The sequence below is a fragment of the Mobula birostris genome, chromosome 8, assembly GCF_030028105.1.
Source record: "Mobula birostris isolate sMobBir1 chromosome 8, sMobBir1.hap1, whole genome shotgun sequence".
Lineage (NCBI taxonomy): Eukaryota > Metazoa > Chordata > Chondrichthyes > Myliobatiformes > Myliobatidae > Mobula > Mobula birostris.
The window spans coordinates 96,352,744-96,374,177 of record NC_092377.1 but is presented as its reverse complement, the minus strand read 5'-3'; the positions used below and the strand labels follow the sequence as shown (position 1 = coordinate 96,374,177).

General features: G+C 44.7%; 2 protein-coding genes across 4 annotated transcripts in view; one reads left to right on the top strand and one right to left on the bottom strand.

Moving 5' to 3' along the window:
• LOC140201510 (tigger transposable element-derived protein 1-like) overlaps positions 1 to 6,000 on the top strand; it is a 25,779-nt gene extending 19,779 nt beyond the window's left edge. For all 3 annotated transcript variants that reach the window (XR_011886887.1, XR_011886888.1, XM_072265735.1), the window contains one exon: positions 4,064 to 6,000. The gene's annotated coding sequence lies outside the window, so the exon portion shown is untranslated. The remainder of the gene's footprint in view (positions 1 to 4,063) is intronic.
• The window catches only part of polr3f (polymerase (RNA) III (DNA directed) polypeptide F), a 25,907-nt gene extending 4,473 nt beyond the window's left edge, over positions 1 to 21,434 (bottom strand). Inside the window, exons 1-7 of the mRNA XM_072265740.1 lie at positions 21,147 to 21,434; positions 18,605 to 18,722; positions 14,756 to 14,823; positions 12,334 to 12,401; positions 5,855 to 5,967; positions 3,781 to 3,924; positions 322 to 429 (exon numbers count right to left, since the gene is read on the bottom strand). Of these exons, the coding sequence (XP_072121841.1) occupies positions 322 to 429; positions 3,781 to 3,924; positions 5,855 to 5,967; positions 12,334 to 12,401; positions 14,756 to 14,823; positions 18,605 to 18,722; positions 21,147 to 21,202 (675 nt within the window). The 5' untranslated portion in view covers positions 21,203 to 21,434. The remainder of the gene's footprint in view (positions 1 to 321; positions 430 to 3,780; positions 3,925 to 5,854; positions 5,968 to 12,333; positions 12,402 to 14,755; positions 14,824 to 18,604; positions 18,723 to 21,146) is intronic.

The window sequence follows — 21,434 nt, the reverse complement described above, 5'->3', positions numbered from 1 at the left end:
GAACAGGAGATGAAAATGTTGTTTGTTATTTCTAAGCTAATGAATCAGGAAGGACGATTTTAGGTCGAATGGGAACATATAAGATTTAGTCCGTGGACAAAGGGAAGGAAAGGAACTGGTTGAGGAGGTTGAATGTCATAATCGATGAGGCAAAAAATATCTGCAAACTTCACTAAACCTGAAACTGGAAAAAGCAGGGTAAAGTGGTTTAAAGACACCGTATTTGATAAAAATGTCATTTTTGAATACTGATCACTTTAGCTAGACAACAGACCTCATCTTCACAGGTCTAAAGAAAAGAGACAGACAGCATTCTAGTACCTTGCTGATACCCAATTCACAGATGTATTTCCACACTTCATGCGATGAAGCAAACGAACTGTTCCTTTGAACCATAGGACTTTGTTTACTCTCCCGAGCCACCTCAGCCTGTAGGGAACACATGGTTACTTTCTTTATTAGTGATTAACTTCCAGTAATAAGACTTTAAAATATATATTCAATATTACCATTCACTTCCGCAACGTAAATGTGTGTGGCATGTACTGATTACTACCCTAGTACAAATCAGCCTATAATAAACACTGGATATTGTAGGACTGCTGGATTGGAGAAATATATAATTATTTCCAGACAATCATGCAGTTCCTTCCCCAGTTGGATGGACGCCCTGTACATAGAAAAAACATTTGAGAGACTGTTGGGATAGATTTATTGGCCACTGGGCGTTATTGGGTGCAGGCATCGACTGTTGGGTGGGAATTGGGGTATTTCCAGGTGCCTTCTCTCACCACCCGAGTTGGAACACTCGAGGTCTCAGTGAAGAGGAGGAGAGCTGGGAGCACAGAGCACTCACTGAGTGAGTGAGGCTGGCTGCCTGCTCACTCTCCCATCACAGCCATCCCTGCGATCCTCTTCCACAAACAGTTTCTGTTCATTTCCAACATATGAAATTGCTGTAAGGATTGGAGCAACTCCCTGAAGCTTGACAGGCTGCCAGTTCACACGTGCAGGCAGAGGGGAGAGCTGGGTCCTTCTCTGGCTGGAACAACAATCCATTTATAGAACAGGAATCATGGCCATTGAGGTCGGGGAATTACTTTAACTACATTCATCTGGATAATTCCTCTCCCTGGAAATAACATGAATTTTTATTGATAGCAGCCACGCCTCTGAGTCAGATGTTTCTAGATTCAGCTCTCTGAGACTGGAAATTTAAAAAACAATTGGGCAGAATAGCTCGAGGGGGTGAAATTACATCATACATTGACTTACATTAGAAAATACCATGCATCGGTGAAACATTTCATTTATCTGATATCGAAGGGTCTCAAATATTTTCATCCAACTGTGTTGGAGCAAAACATTGAATAACAAAATTCTTAGAATTTCTCCCACTAATGATGCAAAGCTCAAGCCCTTGGTCCCTGCTATTTCAACATGCTGTCTGTTAAATCACTTATCCTCATCCTGCTTCAATCAATCCAAAAATTGTCAATCCCCCACAATGCAGGCCATCATGACTTGTCCCTCCAAACTGTACAGTTTACAGCATCACAAGATGGGAGCAGAATTAGGCCATTTGGCCCATCAAGTCTATATCGCCATTCAATCACGGCTGATTATTTGTCCCTCTCAACCCCATTCTCCTGCCTTTGACACCCTTACTAATCAAGAATCTATCAACCTCAGCTTCAAATACCAGACATCCCACCCTGCAAAAACTCATCTTAGGGAGGTAGCACCTCCGCGCACCCCCCCCCCCAACCCCCGGTCGACCTCCAAGGGTGTATGTAATACTTTGTTTAATGATTTTGTCTAATCTGTAAACCAAGTTGGGTATATACAGCAAATGTGAGATTAAAGTATGTACTTGTATTATATTATGTTGTCATGTTTATTCTATTACAACTTTAAGCAAGTCTACAGGGATTTTGGCCTCATCACGTAGGACATCAATAGCGTAGCTCCTTGGCAGCCAGCCAGCTAGTTTAAATCAGGGGTCCCCAACCTTTTTTGCACCGCGGACCGGTCTAATATTGACAATATTCCTGCGGACCGGCTGATGAGACGGGACAGGACGGTGGGGGGGGGAGGTTAAACGCAACCGGAATATAGGTGATAAGTCAGCCATAAGTCACTTGTCAGTGGCTAATATGCTCGATTTCATTTCTAAAGGGGTTTATCTAACGAATTTGATACTAAACACACAGCGCATATTTTCCTCACATGAATGTAGTGATAAGTCAGTTATAACAGTGGTCCCAAACCTCCGGGCCGCGACGAATGCAGGGGTACAGCGATGGCCGGAACGCACCCAGCACATCTTTAAGAAAAAAGCTGATATAAACAAGCTAATTGATTAGGTGCTGCCCGGCATGTAAATGTCGGCCCAGATCAGAGACGACGCAATTGGCAATTGCCTCTGATCTGGGCCGACATTTACGGGCCGGGCGGCACCTAATTAATTAACTTGTTTATTTCGGCTTTTCTCTGAAAGATGTGCTGGGTGCGTCCCGGCCACCACCGTATTCTTCGCGGCCCAGAGGCTGGGGACCACTGAATTATAAGTCACTTGTAAGTCAATAGCATCGTAACATTTTAAGTAACGTTTGGATATTAAACACACAGCGCATATATTCCTCGTATGAACATATAAAATCATTGCAACAGACCAGTACCTGTATCGCTGAATCAGTGGGAGCCCTGGGCTTGTTTTCCTGCAACAACACGGTCCTATCGAGGGGTGATGAGAGACATCGATACTCGAAGAGGGTTCCTTATGTCCAGTCTATTCCGCAATTTAGTTTTCGTTGCATTCATTGCAGAAAGCTCCGCTTCACAGAAATATGTTGGAAATGGAAGCAACGTTTTCATGGCTATCTCAGGATATTCAGCCTTGACTTTGATCCAGAGATGTTATGTCAAACATACTTTTCAGCCCGCCGTCATTTGCAAGCTGGAGGAGTTGATCTTTTTCCCCACGCTGACATGGATGATTCACTGGGGATCACGGATGGAATCCCTTTGCATGTCTTGGGCCAATGATGACCTCGCGTGTGTTAAAATTCAACAGTGCATGACAGGGAATGAGGAAAGGTGCAACTGACTAATTTCGTTTCATATCGCCAAATCATATTGTTTCCTTGCAGCCCGGTGGTTGGGGACCACTCTTAGCATGAAGAGAGACCAATCAGGATGCTCGCTCTCCCTCTCCCGCTCAAAAAAATCTATTTCCAGGATATTGTATATAATTTCCGAGCATCAGAAAGCCACTATCGATATGCGGGAGACTCCCAGAACTTCCGGGAGAGGTGGGATGTCTGAAATACACCCAATGACTTGGCCTCCACAGCTGTCTGTGGCAATGAATTCCACAGATTCACTACCCTCTGGCTAAAACAATTCCTCCTCATCTCCCTTCTAAAGGGATGTCCTTCTACTCTGAGGCTTTTCCCTCTGGTCATAGACTTCCTCACTTTAGGAACCATCCTCTCCACGCCCACTCTATCCAGGCCTTTCAATAATCAAGACGTTTCAATGAGATCCTCACCTTCATTCTTCAAAACTCCAGTGAGTACAGGAGCAGAGCCAAACACTCCCCACTCTCTAACCCCATCATTCCCAAGATCATTTTTGTGAACTTCCTCTGGACCCCCTCCCATGCCAGGACATCCTTTTTTAGATATGGGGCCCAAAACTGGTCATAATATTCTCAAGAGCGGTCTGAACAATGCCTTATAAAGCATCAGCTTATTTTGTAAGAATTTAAAGCCTTACCTTATTTTGTAAGAACTTAAAGCACTGTTGGTTCAACACTTCCACAAACTCGGACTCGAAGTCCTGGTCACTGTACCAAGCGCCACCAGTCACAGACCGATCTGGCTGCAAGTTATACAACATGTACACCTTTTTCTTCGATGCCTGGAATAAGGGAGGATAGACATTTTACTTACTCTTGACTCCAGTGCATTACTGCCAAAGCAGGCATTTATCCCTGAAACTAGCAGCTCTTTAAAACATTGAGAGTCAAAAATAAATCTTCATCCATTCTTTGTCACAGGTCTAAATGCTGGAGCTCCTTTGCTAATGGCACTGTGGACACAACTTCACCAGAAGGAAACAGCCATTGGAGAAGGCATTTCGACACCACCTCCTCATAAGTGAGAAGAGGGAGCAACAATAATTGATGGCCTTACCAGCAACATCCACAGACATTAGTAAATTTAAAACAAATTATGTGGTGGACTGATTGCATTTTTGAAAGGCACCAAGGTAAACAGCTGAAATAATTCGGTGGATTTTATGATCAGTTACCTGGTGCCCGTCACAAATCACAAGATTTTCTTCCCCCTCCCACTGCCACCGCCCTGCCCCGAACTCAATTTCGCAACCTACTAACATGGGGTTACATTTCTGATCTCTCAGTTAGCACCAAGGGTGCTGCCCATTCCCCTTCTGCATCGCTGCTCCTGGGTGTCCTGGGACATCAGAATGTGAAGCTCATCACCAACCAGATGCACAGGATATCTTAGTAATCGACTCGGGGGCGGGGCGGGGCAGGGGGGGGAATCTGAAAATCTGCTCTCCAATTTCAACAGGCAGCCAAAACCAATCAAGAAAATCATGGACTAGACTTAAAACATAGTTGGTGTTTCAGGCATTAGTTTGTACAACAAAATCCCCTCTAGAAAAATATTGCCTCTCACCTTAACCAATGTACAAGTGTTAATATTTTTTAATGCACCTCCATAATGGAATATTTTTGGAAATAATATTGAAATTACTTTCCCCATAGCTCACATTTCCCCCAACATTAATAAGAGAATTTTCAAAAAAAAGGGAATTTGGGGTAAAATGTAAGGCTTTGAGGAAAGTGAGATTAATGAGATTGATATTAATACAGAGCAATGGGTTGTTTCTGTACTTTGAATTTCTGGAGTTGTATTGCTTTCACAAAAGTCACTGGAAGTTTCATACACTCAATGGCCAGTTTATCAGGTATTTCCTGTGCTTAAAAGTGGCCACTGCGTGTATGTTTGTCATCTTCTGCTGCTGTAGCCCATCCACTTGTGCGTTCAGAGATGCTCCTCTGCACACCACTGTTGTAACTCATGGTTATTTGAGTTACTGTCACCTTCCTGTCAGCTTAACCTAGTCTGGCCATTCTCCTCCGACCTCTCTCAATAACAAGGCGTTTTCACCCACAGAACTGCCGCTCACTGGGTGTTTTTGTTTTTCACACCTTTCTCTGTAAGGTCTAGAGACTGTGAAAACCCCAGGAGATCAGCAATTTGTGAGATGCTCAAATCACCCCATCTGGCACCAACAATAGTTCCACGGTCAAAGTCACTTGGATCACATCTCATCCCTATTCTGATATTTGGTCTGAACAACAACTGAACCTCTTGACCATGTCCGCATGCTTTTATGTATTGAGTTGGCTGATTAGATATTTGTATTAACGAGCAGGTGTACAGCTGTACCTAATAAACTGACCACTGAGTGTATGTGTTAAGTATAAACTGATTAAAGGTAATTCCATTTTTTATTATACTGAATGAAAACACTCAGTTTGAAGGTGACCATGCAAACTTCAGTGCTGAGGAAGGGCCTGAAACGTCAATTGTTTGTTCATTTCCACAGATACTGTCTGACCTGCTGAGTTTCTCCCGCATTTTGTGTGTGTTGCCTTAATTGAAACATGTAAGCACAGACCCGAGCCCATAATCTAAAAATATCTAAGAGTGCTGCACTGTGCAGTCAAATCATGCCTTCTTTACATGTTGAGAGATCTCAGAGAGGGATGGTAAGGTGGAGAGTATTTTATCAAAACCCGGACTAATATACTCACAGCAACAGACTTCACAGCTTTTATTAGTTTTTTGCTTTCCATGTTCTTCAAAATTTTGTTGATCTCCGTTAGAGGAAGGTTGCTTTTGTATCGAATATCTCTGCTCCATATACCTACAAAATAAACATTTTTATTACTGGGCTGAAGATATGATTTTAAGCACTTTGTAATTTTTCAGCATTGCCATTTTAGATCAAAGGTATTTTATCATTAGACATGTTATGAATTCTTAAAAGGTATTAACCGTATCTTTAGCAATAACAGTATCAGAGACGTGAGTTCAAGACCCGCTGGAAAGACTTGAGCAAGAGGACCTCTTGGCATGCGGGTTCCCAAACAAGGCTTCGTGGACCCCAGGTTGGGAATGGCTCTTAGTGGTTGCATTAATTGGCATCACGCTAAAAGATGACCATGACACTGCAAGATCAGTGCACAAGTGTGGGAACGGTAGAGCTGAGCAGCTCTAAACTGGGCTTCCGTAGGAAACGGCAGGCTGTCATGGAGCTGAGCTACACTCCCCCACAATCCATAGCCACGTGATCTCACATAACCCCAACTCTACCAGCATCATCAACTCAGGACACCAGTGAGCTTCTGTGGGAGCAGAATACCCAAATAAAGTGCCAACCTAACACTAAAATAGTGGAAGCAGTATTGGAATAAAATCAAATTGGTGCTTAGAAATCCCAGGAATGGTGATGGACAAACAACTCAGTTAACATGGCAAGGCAACTCCACAATAACCGCAGAGAACATTGCTCTCACCCTGCAAGGTCAGATTGCAGCCAATTCTATTTATCCCATGTGGCCAAGTGTGCTGGACACAGCCGTGCCCTGACAAAGTCCCAATTTCTGTGCTGAACACTTGTCCTGCCTGTAGAATTAGCCATACTCTGAGCCAACACAACTACAACATCTGACAACATGGAAAGTCTCTCAGGTATGTCACTTCCACACAAACCAGGCACAATCCATTCCAAACAACTTCTGCACACCATCAGACTGTCCTCAATCCTTTGTCGGAATGGTTCATTTAAAGTGCTAAAAAGCTATCACTACACACCAACAACCTGCGGACACGCAGTGAGCTCAAGGCTAGGAGAATCACCCAGCTGCAGACCTTAATGCAGAGAGAAAATATAAATAGGATTCCAAGTAAGGTGAAAGTGATTGGGTTCGACATCAGTGCAACTTCTGACCATGGTCAAGGGATTACAGGGGTGAGATTCTGCACTGAAATTAGATAATGCTTGTGATTGCCGAAACTCAATCATCTCCTCCTCAGGCCTGGGCCCAACCCCCTTCAGGTGCTTCATCAAAGACTTTCCTGCTATAAAAGACCGGAAGTACAGACGTTTGCTAACATGTTCTATTCCAGTACACAATGAAGTGGTTTATAAACACATTGTCAACATTCAGTGTTCTTCCACCTCTTCCTCAGCAGCTCCTCGGGATCAAGGGTGACTTATTTCAATGACAGCTTTGAGGATTCCATGATGGCCAATGTGGTTAAGATGGGAACCACAGTCTTTCACAGATGCACGAGGTGGTGAATGATGGGGCTGGTGGTTTGTGAGGTGTTCTACCCCTTTCTCTGCGCCTCTGCTGCTGATGCATGCTTCGAGGTTCTCTCTGCCATCCTGAAAGCCCCTTTGTACTTTGAACAATTATGGCCCAAGGATCAGTCAGGATGTTTAATATTATTTGCCATTAAATGACATCTCCAACAAAAACCAGGTCAGCGAGTTGGCGGTGAGCTCTGGAGTTGGAGATCTGTGCGGGCAAAAGCAGCGAGGTCCGATAACCCCACGTTCGTGAATCAGTGGGACTGGAGCTCAAGGCCTAGTGTTCAGATCCCGGCATCTGCGAGTCCAACATTCAAGACCTGGAGTTTGATGATCAGCGGTCCTGGGGTTGATGGAGGTCGATTAAGGAGTACGGAAGTCAAGGACCCTGAGTGGAGCCCTGGTCAGCAAATCTCTGCAAGTTCGCTGGGGAAGTTGAAGAACCAGTGTCTGAGAGCCTGAATGCGATGGAGCCTGGAGACCAAAGAAGATAGCCTTCTAGGGATTAGAGGACTGAGTGTGTTGGAGGAACCAGGGCTTGTCTTGCTGTCGTTCTGCTGAGCATTGTGGGCATGCCATGTTGGCGCCAGAATGTGCGCTGACACTTGGGGGCTGCCCCAGCACACCCTTGGGTGTGTTGGTTATGAATGCAAAAAGCACTTCTCACTGTATGTTTCAATGTACACAAGATAAATAAACTTGAGTCTTGATAATCATCAGCAATGCCGCAGGAGATCAGTTCAGCCAAAACTTTCTGGATCCAAAACGGATATCAGGACAGCTATAGAGCATATCCCATGAACAGTCAGTGACGTCCTGCACAAAGCAGCTATGTGATTGACACCCTAGGCACCAGTTCAATAACTCATCCTCTCTTCAATGGTACACAGAGGCTGAAGTGTCTGCAACCTCCAAATAGAATATTTGTTCAGCAAGGAGCACAAAGCTATGCTGGGCAGGTCCCTACACCTGACCATTAACAACTCATTACACAGGTCTAGTAACTTAATGAGCTGCTAACTGCCACCAACTACATGGACACAAGAAATTTTGCTGGAAACTTTGAGCAACACATGCACAATACCGAAGGAAGTTAGCAGGTCAGGCAGCATCTGTGCAGGGAAATAAAAAATCCTGCTGTTTATTCCTCTCCGTAGATGCTATCTGACTTGCTGAGTTCCTCCAGCATTTTGTGTCTGTTGCTCAGCCATTTTAACTAATCTGGTAACATGCAACCCATGTTCTTTTCTCTCTTGATCCACCCAGGCTGTCTGGTTCCTCATCAGATTCCAGAATCTCCAGTTTCCTTTTGTCTCCACATAACAGCCTTCCAGCTGCCTCTACCACCACCCCTTGTGCCACCTAACTCAATCTGCCTATCAACCAGCCCCACTTCACCTGGTTCCATCTATACACCTGCCACCCCTGCCTCTCACACTGGCCATCACTCCTTCACACACTCAGACCTGAAGCCATCATCCCTCTGCCTTCACAGATGCTGCCTGATCTGCTGATTTCCTCCAGCAGTTCATTCTTCTCCAGATTATAGTATTTGCAGTGTTTTGAGTCTCGATTTATCCTATTAAAAATTCTCCCTCAATTCTACAGAGCCTTACCATCACTTAGTGAAAACTAACTTGTGCCCCTCTTTGTCTGGTCCTGGTGAAGGGTTGCAGACACAAACCATTGACCATTTCTCTTTCCTGCTTGAACTGCTCAGCTTTTCTAATACCCAAAACAAAAGCAACAATACTGGAAGCACTTAGTTTGGCTCCCAACCGCAACAAATGAAAATGCACAGTCTGAAATTGGAATAGTAAGTTTGAAAAGGGCGAGGCAGATCAAAGAGATGATATCTTGAACCATTCCCTCCATTCTTTTTAAAACCATCGTAAGTGGGAGACAGGTGTAATCTGCAGTGGGACTATTCTAAAGCGCCTTACAGTTGTTCTCCCGGGTACATTCCTTAGGTTACAACAGGCTTGCATTCCTGAGGGGTGTTTGCAAAACAAGCACAGATACACTGTGGGTAGGAGAGGGTCACAGAAACAGCTGTGACAGCAGAATGAGCAGATGGAAGGAGAGTGGCCACCAGCTGACCTCACTGTTTCAGTGAGGGAGCGAGCAAGTCTGCTCAGTGCTCCTAGCTCTGCTCACCTGCCATAGCTAAGCTAAAGGGCGGGACCTTCAGGGTTGTGATCTCAGGATTGCTACCCATGCCAAGTGCTAGTGAGGCCAGAAATATGAAGATTATACAGTTTAATACATGGCTAAGGAGTTGGTGTAGAAGGGAGAGCATAAGAGTTTTAGATCATTGGGCTCTCTTCCAGGGAAGGTGGGACCAGCACAGAAGAGACGGTTTGCACCTGGACTGGAAGGGCACGAATATCCCAGCAAGAAGGTTTGTTAAAGCTGCATGTGGGGTTTAAACTAGAGTAGCTGGGGGATGGGAACCAGAGCGCCAGAACAGTTAGTGGAGAGGTTGTGGAGACAGATATTGGTAAGCCCTCAAAGACAGGAACCAAAAGATTGAGCATGGTGTGACTGGAGTCCTGAGCTGTGCAAGAAGCATCGTAAAAAGGCAGATGAGCTTGGGGCATGGATCAGCAACAGGAATTATGACGTTGTAGCCATTAGTGAGACTTGGTTGCAGGAGGGGCAGGACTGGCAGCTCAATATTCCAAGGTTCCGTTGTTTTCTTCATGACAGAGTGGGAGGGATTAAAGGGGGAGGGGTGGCGTTACTAGTCAGGGAAAATGTCAGGGCAGCGGCCATCAGGACAGACTGGAGAACTCAAATAGTGAGGCATTATAGGCGGGACTGAGAAATAAGGCCACGTTAATAGGGCTACATTCACCCAACAGTCCTAGGGATTTAGAGGACAGATCTGTAAAGGGATCACAGACCGTTGAAAGAAACGTAAGGTTGTTATAGTAGGTGATTTTAAATTTCCACATTTTGGCTGGAAATCCCAAGCTGTAAAAGGACTGAATGGGATAGAGTTTGTCAAATGTTTTCAGGAAACATTCCTTCGTCACTACATAGAAGTCCCAACGAAAGAGCATGTGATACTGGATCTGCTTTTGAGGAATGAGACAAGTGACAGAAGTTTGTGGAGGGGATCACTTTGCATCCCGTGAATATAATGCCATTAGTTTCAAAGTAAATATGCAAAAAGATTGGTCTGGTCTACAGGTTGAGATTCTAAACTGGAGAAAGGTCAATTTTGATGGTATCAGAAATGATCTGGCAAGTTTGGATCGGCTGTTTTCTGGCAAAAGTATACTTGAAATGTGAGAGGGCTTCAAAAGTGAAATTTTGAGAGTACCACGCTTGTAGGTGCCTGTCAGATAAAAGGTAAAGATGACAAGTGTGTGAAACCTTGGTTTTCAAGAGTTATTGATGCCCTGGTTAAGAGAAAAAAGGAGGTGCATAGCAGGTATAGGCAAGTAGGAATAAATGAGGTGCTTATGAAGTGCAAAAAATGCAAGAGAACACCCAAGAAAGAAATCAGGGGAGGGCTAAAAGAAGGCACGAAGTTACTCTAGCAGACAAGGTGAAAGAGAATCCTCAGGGATTCTACAGATACGTTAAGAGCAAAGGATTGCAAGGGACAAAATTGATCCTCTGGAAGACCAGAACGGTAATCCATGTGTAGAGCCAAAACTGATGGGAGAGATCTTAAATGAATTCTTTGCATCTGTATTTACTCGGGAAATAGATACAGAGTTTGTCGAACTGAGACAAAGCAGCATCAACTTCATGTGCGAGGTTTTGCACTTCAGTAGGACCAACCAGTGTAAGTCTTACACAGTGAACAGTAGGGCACTGAGGAGTGTGGAAGAACAAAGGGATCTTGGAATACAGGTCCATAATTCATTGAAAGTGGCGTCACAGGTAGATAGTCTCATAAACCTTTTGGCACATTGGCCTTCAAAAATCCATGTATTTACAGGAGATGGGATATTATGCTGAAGTTGTATCAGCCATTGGTGAGGCCTAAATTGGAGTATTGTATGCAGTTCCTACCTACAGGAAAGATGTAAATCAGGTTGAAAGAGTACAGAGAAAAATTATAAGAATGTTTCTGGGTCTGGAGGACCTGAGTTAAAAGGAAGGATTGAATAGATTAGGATTGTACTCTTCAGAATGTAGGAGAATGAGGGGAGATTTGATAGAGGTATACAAAATTATGTGGGATATAGATAGGGTAAATTCAAGTAGGCTTTCCCCACTGAGATTGGGTGGGACTACAACCAGAGGTCAAGGGTGAAAGGTGAGAAGTTTAAGGGAAACATGAGGTGAAACTTCACCCAGAAGGTCATGAGAGTGTGGAATGAGCTGCATACAAGCTCAATTTCAACATTTAAGAGGAGTTTGGATAGTAGGGATATGGAGGGCTATTGTCCCGGTGCAGGTCAATGGAGATACGCAGTTTAAATGATTTCTGCATGGACTAGATGGGTCAAAGAGCCTGCTTCTGTTCTGTACATTTATGTTACTCAATGACTCAGGGTGTGTATGTGGTGGGGGGAGAGAAATGGGCTGGTGGGGAGGAAGGAGAGGATGAGTGGGAAGAGAAGGCATTACCGAAATGTCGCATGCCCACCCAGCAGAAGATGCCTGTAACCTCACAGCAGCTGGAAAATCCATCTCACTCGTTACTCAAAGCCCCGATCGTGCGTACAAGCTGTCCATAGGCCAGGTGCTTGTAACCCAGGGAGGTCCTATAGAGAAGTGGAAGAATGATATCCCAGCGGAAAACCTTCGAGGCCAGTGCCCTTGGGTCTTGATCTCGGGGAGCCGGGCTCCCCACATGCAATACTCAGCTGGAGGAAGTTTCCCGACGACAGCGGACTGTGGCCCCTTTGGGATTTTACCTAGCTGGTCGTCAATTTGAAGATGTTACTGTACCTTTATTCCCAGCGTCTTCAATGATTTGATAAACCAGCTTCTCCTGGTTGTCCGATCCCTTCATCTTGCTGATTCAACAAAAAAAAATTTAATTATAGCATGCATTTAAGAGTAAAAGTCCTCCAAAACAAAAAGGTTCAGTAATCCTCAGATTGCCACATCACTATTCTGTGCCACAAATCCAGGACTGACACAACATTTGATCTGCTTTTTTTGTTTTAAAGAAACAACAGGTTGAACTGCAAAGCACTTGATACCAGCTGTGGGTTCTAGATCTGAGTAAGATAGGAGGGCAGAGAGCAACAAGTATTTTGAGAGTTCATGGTAATTTATATTGTAAACGCAGCCACAATGCTACAATTGAAAAGGAATCATAATCACTGGGGAATCCCTGTGAAAAGTGGTATGGGGAAGCAAGGAGGACCTGTGACAGAGGGGGATTGGGGTCCACGTACTTGAGAAAACGAAGTGTGCCTGTCTGAAAAGCAGTCTGGTGAGGAACATGCGTTGACTAAAATAGGGTGGCTTGAAAATCGGCATGGACTTGTTGGACAAAGGGTTTGGTTCCCAGCTGGTAAAGGCAGTGGAGGGATTTCCTCAGACACAGGCACAGAATTCAAGGTGTTTAAAAGGTACGGTAGTGTAGTGGTTAGCACATCACTTTACAGTGCCAGTGATCAGCAATCAGAGTGCAATTCCTGCCGCTGTCTATAAGGAGTTTGTACGTTCTCCCAGTGATCGTGTGGATTTCCTCTCCGTGCTCTGGTTTCCTCCCACATTCTGAAGTTATGAGCTTGGACCGGATGTGGGTGTATTGGCTCCGGAAGCGTGGTGACACTTGTGGGCTACCCAGCAAAATCTTCCGATTTGATTTGATGCAAATGATGCATTTTGCCATATGTTTCAATGTGACAAATAAAGGTAACCTTTCAAAGGTCTGGTGTTCACCAGAGCAGGGGTCCCCAACCTTTTGCGCACCGTGGACCAGTTTAATATTGACGATATTCTTGCGGACTGGCCAGCTGGGGGGGGGGGGGGGGTGTTCAAGTTCAACAGTGCGTGACAGGGAATGAGGAAAGGTGCAGCTGACTCATGTCGTTTCATATCGCCAAATCATATCATTTCCTTGCAGTCCGGTGGTTGGGGACCACTGCACTAGAGTTGCCATCAAAAAAAAAACAGAACTACTTCGGTGTACAATAGGAACAGAAACTATTTACTGAGGGCAGCAATTTTTTCTGGAAAAAAACCACTGAACTTAGTGATTCCTGAGTACCAACTGAACAGCTCATTCCATTCATAGGCCAGCAGTTAAATAGAACCAGCAGTTGGCCCCAAATTTCATTCTGCCAATTCACAGAACAAAGAACACAGAACATTTAGATCATCAGACATTTAACTGTGTTTTTCAATCCATACAATGACATTCTTTATGGTATCTATCCTAAATTTTCCCTTTTAACCCTGTATCGGTGAAGCAAGGAAAAAACTGATTAACAATATCTCACCTCACCCCCCCCCCACCTCTAACTATCCTTGCATGCATGCAGATTTGTTTGAGAAAGCTAGGGGCAAAGAAGGATGAGAGGTGATCAGGTGTACAAGATGATAAGAGGCAGAGATTGAGTGGACAGCCAGAAACTTATTCCCAAGGCAGAAATGGCTAATACAAGGGGGCATAATTATAAGGCGATTGGAGGAAAGTATAGGGGGATGACAGGGGTGGTGGGTGTGTGGAATGTTCTGCCAGGGGTGGTGGTCGAGACAGATACATTAGGGACATTTAAGAAGCTCTTAGATAGGCACATGGATGATAGAAAAATGGAGGGTTTATGTGGGAGGGAAGGGTTAGATGATTTTAGATGTAGGTTATAGGGTCAGCACAACATTATGGGCCGAGGAGCATGTAGTGTTCTATGTAACAAAGGGTAGAACAACGGCACATTGGTTAAGTTATTGGACCAGTGGTGCAGGGACTGGGATTGACAATCCAGAGCCCAAATTCAAATCCCACCATGACAGAACTGCAGCAAAATCCCACCTTGTTCACTGGTCCTTCACGGGAGGAAATGAGCCACTCTTCCCCAGTCTGGACTATATCCTGCCCACCACGAGGGTGACTTTAATGCCCTTGAAAGGCATCCACCATACTGAGGGCAATTAGGGATAGGCAAAAGGCCAGCAATGCCCAGATCATGGAACGAGAATAAATGAAAAAGAACATTGCCAACATTGTTCACAAGGCAAAATAATTGAGTCAAGAGATGCATCAATCATAATCTGTCAGAACCGTCGAGCAAGACCAAAGGCTGGAATGGCTTCCTGCTGTATATGTATGTGCTCCACTATAGAAAAGTCTAAATGCAAGTGACACAAAGCTGGCGCTTTCCTGTTCCTTGAGATTAAATGGGAAAGGTCTCACCTTGCAGACTGGGAATCTTTGATGCGGTAAAGGAGACCAGCAGTGCCCCTCAGCAGATCTAGCTGGCCCTGAAATGATTCAGCAACAGTTACTTTGTCAGCCTCCTCACTTAAAAAGTGATCAACATTTCAAAACTACAGCAATATAACTAAAGTTTTCAGCAAACATTACCGATCTCACATGCTATTGGCAAATCGTGCTCTTCAAACTAAATGACGAAGTATTTCTGCATACCCTATTCCTTAACCCACCTAACCGTACCAGACAGATTAAGGCTTCAAAAACAAAGAAGAGCCATCACACAATTGATTTGAAATGTACTGCACTCCAGTATTGGATTCGGCATCTGGAAGCACAGTGCTTAACTACAAAGGCCAGAAACTTTCAACAACGCATGTATTTACAAAGTGCAATAGAACATTCTGAGCTGCTTCCCAGGAGTGTTACCAGAGGTTTGTCTCAAAGACCGCACAGATTTTACAAATATTAGTAATAAAATGCTTCTTAGAACTTCATATATGTACTTCATACATCAATATACACACATACACACACACACACACACACACACACACACACACACACACACACACACACACACACACGTGTCCCCCGCTTTTCGAACGTTCACTTTACGAAACTCACTGTTACGAAAGTCCTACATTAGTACCCTGTTTTCGCTAACAGAAGGTGTTTTCAGTTATGAAAAAGGCAGTGCGCCGCGTGCCCCGAGCAGCCGCTCTCCCCCGGATTCGAAACAGCATTCTCCCCAGCATTGCTTAAACACGAGCCTGTGAGCAGCCGTTTGCAAGGTGAGTTCTATGGTATCGGAAAAGCCTAAAAGAGCTCATAAGGGTGTTACACTTAGCGTAAAACTAGACATAATTAAGCGCTCCGATCGTGGTGAATGAAGTAAGGACTAAGTGAGCTTGGCTTGTGGAAGTTGACAAAGATGATGTTGAAGAGGTTTTGGCATCCCATGACCAAGAACTGATAGATGAAGAGCTGATGCAATTGGAAGAGGAAAGGATAACAATCGAAACTGAATAGGTAATGATAAAGTATGACTTTAATTTTGAAAGAGTACATTGGTTTAGGGGATATTTGCAGGATGGTTTGAGTGCTTACAAAGAACCGTATGATATAAAAATGTGCGAGGCTCAGCAGTCAAGCAAGCCTTCCACATCAGCCACAGCAGACGACGAACCTCGACCTTCGACATCGAGACGGGCAGTCATAGGAGAAGATGAGCTGCCTGCTCTAATGGAAACAGACGACAATGAGATGATACCCCAGTGTCCCACCACCCTAACACCCAGGCCGCGGACAGATATCAATTCGCGGAGAATGCAGTAGCCGGGAGGCACACAGCACATCTTTAAGAAAAAAGCTGAAATAAATATGCTAATTAATTAGGTGCCACCCGACACGTAATTGTCAGCTGAGATCAGAGGCGACGCAATCAGCAATCGGCACTGATCTGGGCTGCCAATTACGTGTCAGGCGGCACCTAATTAATTAGCATGTTTATTTCGGCTTTTTTCTTAAAGACGTGCTGGATGCATCCCGGCTACCGCTGGACCTCTGCATGCTTCGCAGTAATGTATCGCTCAGCGGCCTGGAGGGTGGGGGCCACTGCACCACCCAAACTCTGACGATTCAGTCTAACACACCACCATCAGTGTGCTCCGTGCTTTCCCAATTCCGGTAAGTGATACTACACAGTACACACATTATTTCTACTTTATATCGGCTGTATATTTTTACCTGTTATTTGGTATGACTTGGCAGCTTCATAGCTTAAAGGTTACTGGAGAGCGCTTGCGTGTGTTTTTGCCGATGGCGCTTGTGTGAGATTTTCACTATGGAGAACAGTTCAGGCGATGATTGTGGAAAAGTGTTTCTACTTTATATAAGCTGTGTATTTATCATATCATTCCTGCTTTTACTGTATGTTACTGTTATTTTAGATTTTACGTGTTATTTGGCATGATTTGGTAGGTTATTTTTGGGTCTGCAAATGCTCACAAAATTTTCCCGTATAAATAAATGGTAATTGCTTCTTCGCTTTACGACATTCCGGCTTACGAACCGTTTCGTAGGAACGCTCTACCTTCGGATGGCGGGGGAACCTGTATAGTAATAAAATGCTTCTTAGAACTTCATATATGTACTTCATACGGGTACATATATATATATACACACACATACATATACATACACATACATACACACATACACATACACACACACACAATAATAAAATGCTTCTTAGAACTTAATATTATACAAGAAGCATTTAATTTAAAATTCAAGTTTTTTATTGTCATTCTTCATTATACAAGTTTAAGCATAAAAACACAGTAAGCTTAAGAAACAAAACAAACACAATAATTACAATTACAACGGGAATCCTATAAAAACAGTGTACAAGTAACTGCTCTGTACAGAGACTGATTGTATGCAGGTGACGTGACGCTCGGTGATGTGTACGTTGCGGTGGTGGGATGGAGGTTTGATCAGTCTGACGACTGGGGGGAGCGACTGTTTCTGAGTCCAGTGGTCCTGGCGTGGATGTTAGGTAGCCTCCTCCCCGATGGGAGTGGGACGGGCAGTCCACGAGCAAGGTGGGTGGAATCCTTCACGATGTTGCTGGCCTTTTTCCGGAACCTTTCTGTATATATGTCCTTGATGGTGGGCAGGCTGGTGCCAGTGGGCCATTTAACCACCGGTCGTGGAGTCCTCCTGTCGCCTGTCCTGGTGCGGTTTCCACACCACACGGTGATCGGCATGAGCATGTTAGGATGCACATCTAAAGCTTTGAGGAGATGCAGAGATTTACAGAGTGCTAAAGTTGCAATTACTAAAATCAGGTACGTTCAAGAGATCAGAATTGAAAGTCGTTCTCTACTTGCAGGGCTGGGGGGCATTAGAGATGGGAAAAGTTGGGGGCATTGAGATGCCCAAATGGAAACCAGCAGAATAAGCAGAGTGTGGTGGATGAACAGGAATTGGCACAATCTGCAGAGAGGGTTTTGGATTACTTTGGGCTAATGGAGAGAAGGCTAGCAGGGAAAATATTGGAATCTTAAAAAAAATGGTTAAAAGATACGGATGAGGATTTCAGCAGAAGAGCTAAGTTAGTGCCAGAGTCATACCCTATTACCTAAAAGGAAACAGTCTTACTGATGATTGCTGTTATCACATGCAACATCAAATTTACCAGTAATCAAGGAAGAAGGGTGATACTTGTACCATGGACAATAGTGTACGTCTTCCCGATTTCCCAATATTCCGCTGGAGGTAACAACAGCAGAAAAACAGCCGGACACAATTATAAACATTAAACGAGTGGTTGTGGTGGGATTGTAGAAATGGGTATCAGCTCCTTGCAGGGCGGCGGGGGGGGGTGGGGGGGGGGGTTGCAGATTTTCAGTGATCCAGTATCAGTCCGGTCCCCAGGATGCCGAGCTAGAGAGTTTCCACGTGTATGCAGTTCCAAGCTTCTCTCCAGCGAATGAAACCCAGAATCAGTGCTAACTCCCTAGTGCAATACCCAAGCCAACGCAGGGGCACCATCTTTCAGATGAAATACAAATGCAGCCACGCCTGCCCTCTCTAGTGGGTGTGAAGATCACACAGAAGAAAAGGAGGAATCCATGGCTCCATTCATTCCTAAGCAGCACCTGTTTGTACAGTTATCAACACTGTTGCTGTTTGCGATGCCTTGCTGAATACCAGCTGGCTGCAACTCTACAGTTCAAAATCACCTTACCAACTGAGAGGCCCGAGGTTGCAAATGCAAAACAGAAACACAAGATGCTGTGTTACAAACATTAAGTGACCTACTATTGAGAGAAGCCTGTTGATAACCATCGCTCTCTTCTGTGGCTCCACCTGCGGCATGTCATTCTGAATAACCTGGTCGGTGATTCCTTGTGGAAACTGCTGGCACAGTTCTAAAATCCTGGGTGAGGAGAGATTAGAGAAAAAATAATCAGACAGGAGGATTCATTCTCATCCAAATGTCAAGGCGTCGTTAGATGTGCTTTGGAAATTGTAACAAAACCAGTCAATACTGAACCATCACAAACTCACATGATGGAAAGTAGTCAGTTTACAGTACATGGCAAAAATAGGAAGAAAACAGAGATAGAACAGTACAGGAACAGGCTCTTTGGCCAACACTATTGTGCCGAACCAATTAAATTAATCAAATGGTCAACTAAACTAATCCCTCCTGCTTATACAATGTCCATATCCTTCCATTTTTCTCACATTCATGTGCCTATCTAAACGTCTCTTTAATAGTCCCAAATGTATCCGCCTCTACCACCACCCCAGGCAGCACATTCCAGTTACACGCCAACCTGTGTAAAACAAAAGGCTTACCCCTCACATCTCCTTTGAACTTGCCCCTTCTCACCTTAAATGCATGCCCTCTGGTATTATACATTTCAACCCTGGGAAACAGATCCCATCTGTCCACAATCTATGCCAGTTAGAGGGCCAGTAATAATTCGTCAAATACGTACAGGAAATTCGAACGGGACCAATGTTGGATCAACTCTGAACAGGACACATCTACAAACCAAAGAGCAGACTTTCAATTCCCAATAATCAGGAATCATGATGGTTCAGCACTGGGCTCACCAAGTGCCAATTCCTCCGTCCCCTTGGACATACCAGGCTCTGGATTCTGCACTCCCTTGAAATTCACAGGAAACTTGTCAGGACTAAAAAAGTGAATTATATGTATCCTAAAGGGACTCAGCCTGAAACGCCAACTGTTCATAGATGGTGCCTGACCTGCCGAGTTCCTCCAGCATCTTGCAGTGCGTTGCTTTGGATTATGTGCGTTTTGAGTTACTAGTAACAATAATATGCAGTAGTCCAGAGAATCGACGAGATCAGCATCAAAGTGTCACACACTTTGTAATGGAGTTTTACTCAACTATAAGGAGACAAAACACGAGGAATTCTGCAGATGCTGGAAATTCAAGCAACACACATCAAAGTTGCTGGTGAACGCAGCAGGCCGGGCAGCATCTCTAGGAAGAGGTACAGTTGACGTTTCGGGCTAAGACCGTTCATCAGGACTAACTGAAGGAAGAGTGAGTAAGAGATTTGAAAGTTGGAGGGGGAGGGGGAGATCCAAAATGATAGGAGAAGACAGGAGGGGGAGGGATGGAGCCAAGAGCTGGACAGGTGATTGGCAAAAGGGATATGAGAGGATCATGGGACAGGAGGCCCAGGGAGCAGGAAAGGGGAGGGGGGAACCCAGAGGATGGGCAAGGGATATAGTCAGAGGAACAAAAAGGAGAGTGAGAGAAAGACTGTGTGTATATAAATAAATAACGGATGGGGTACGGGGGGAAGTGGGGCATTAGCGGAAGTTTGAGAAGTCAATGTTCATGCCATCAGATTGGAGGCTACCCAGACAGAATATAAGGTGTTGTTCCTCCAACCTGAGTGTGGCTTCATCTTTACAGTAGAGGAGGCTGTGGATAGACATATCAGAATGGGAATGGGATGTGGAATTAAAATGTGTGGCCACTGGGAGAAGGAGACAAAGGTGGGTTAATGGGACTTATCTGTCAGAGGGGCACTTGGTATCAAATGCTACATTAACACCATTTTAGCCAAACCTTTGCTATTCCCACATAGAAACAGACCATAAGTGTAAAATGTAAATGCAAGTCGTTTTATTAAGAATACTCAAAGGGTGCAGAGGAGATTGACAAGGATGTTGCCTGGATTAGAGAGCATGCCTTATGAGAATAGATTGAGTGAATTCGGCCTTTTCTCCTTGGAGCGACGGAGGATGAGAGGTGACTTGATAGAGGTGTGTAAGATGATGAGAGGCATTGATCGTGTGGATAGTCAGAGGCTTTTTCCCATGGCTGAAATGGTTGCCACAAGAGGACACAGGTTTAAGGTGCTGGGGAGTAGATACAGAGAAGATGTCAGGAGTAAATTTTTTACTCAGAGGGTGAAGAGTGCGTGGAATGGGCTGCCGGCAACGGTGGTGGAGGCGGATACGATACGGTCTTTTAAGAGACATTTAGATAAGTACATGGAGCTTAGTAAAATAGAGGGTTATAGGTAAGCCTAGTAATTTCTAAGGTAGGGACATGTTCGGCACAACTCTGCGGGCCGAAGGGCCTGTATTGTGCTGTAGGTTTTCTATGTTTCTATGTTCTACTAGTGAGAGAAGCCTGTCGAAGACCATTGCTGGGTTCTCTGACATGTCACAAGATGCAATTACTCACGACAATACTTTACTCGAATTGCATATAAGCCAATCTACCTCTGCCACCACAAGTCTTTACATTAATGGGTGCCAGCTTCTCCCCGAGTGAGTTATTCACACAGAAGCAAATTTTTTCACCTGTTTTCCAGCGCCGCCGGATCTGGAACTTCTTGCTTGACTTTGACGTCTGCCATGGTGTTACGGGTTGGGCGCAGGAGTGGGGGAGAGGGGGTCGCCTTTGGGGCTTGCTGAGGCGCGCCTGGAGGCTGGAAGCCGCCTCTAGGGATGCTCTGGAGATCGGGCTGAAGCCGGCACTGGGGTTGCTCTGTTCATCCGCTCACGGACCAATTTGCCTCCCCGGCCAGGGTCCAGGCACATCTCCCCCACCGTCCTGTAGGCTGCCGGAGGCCAAGGGGCTTTTCTTCT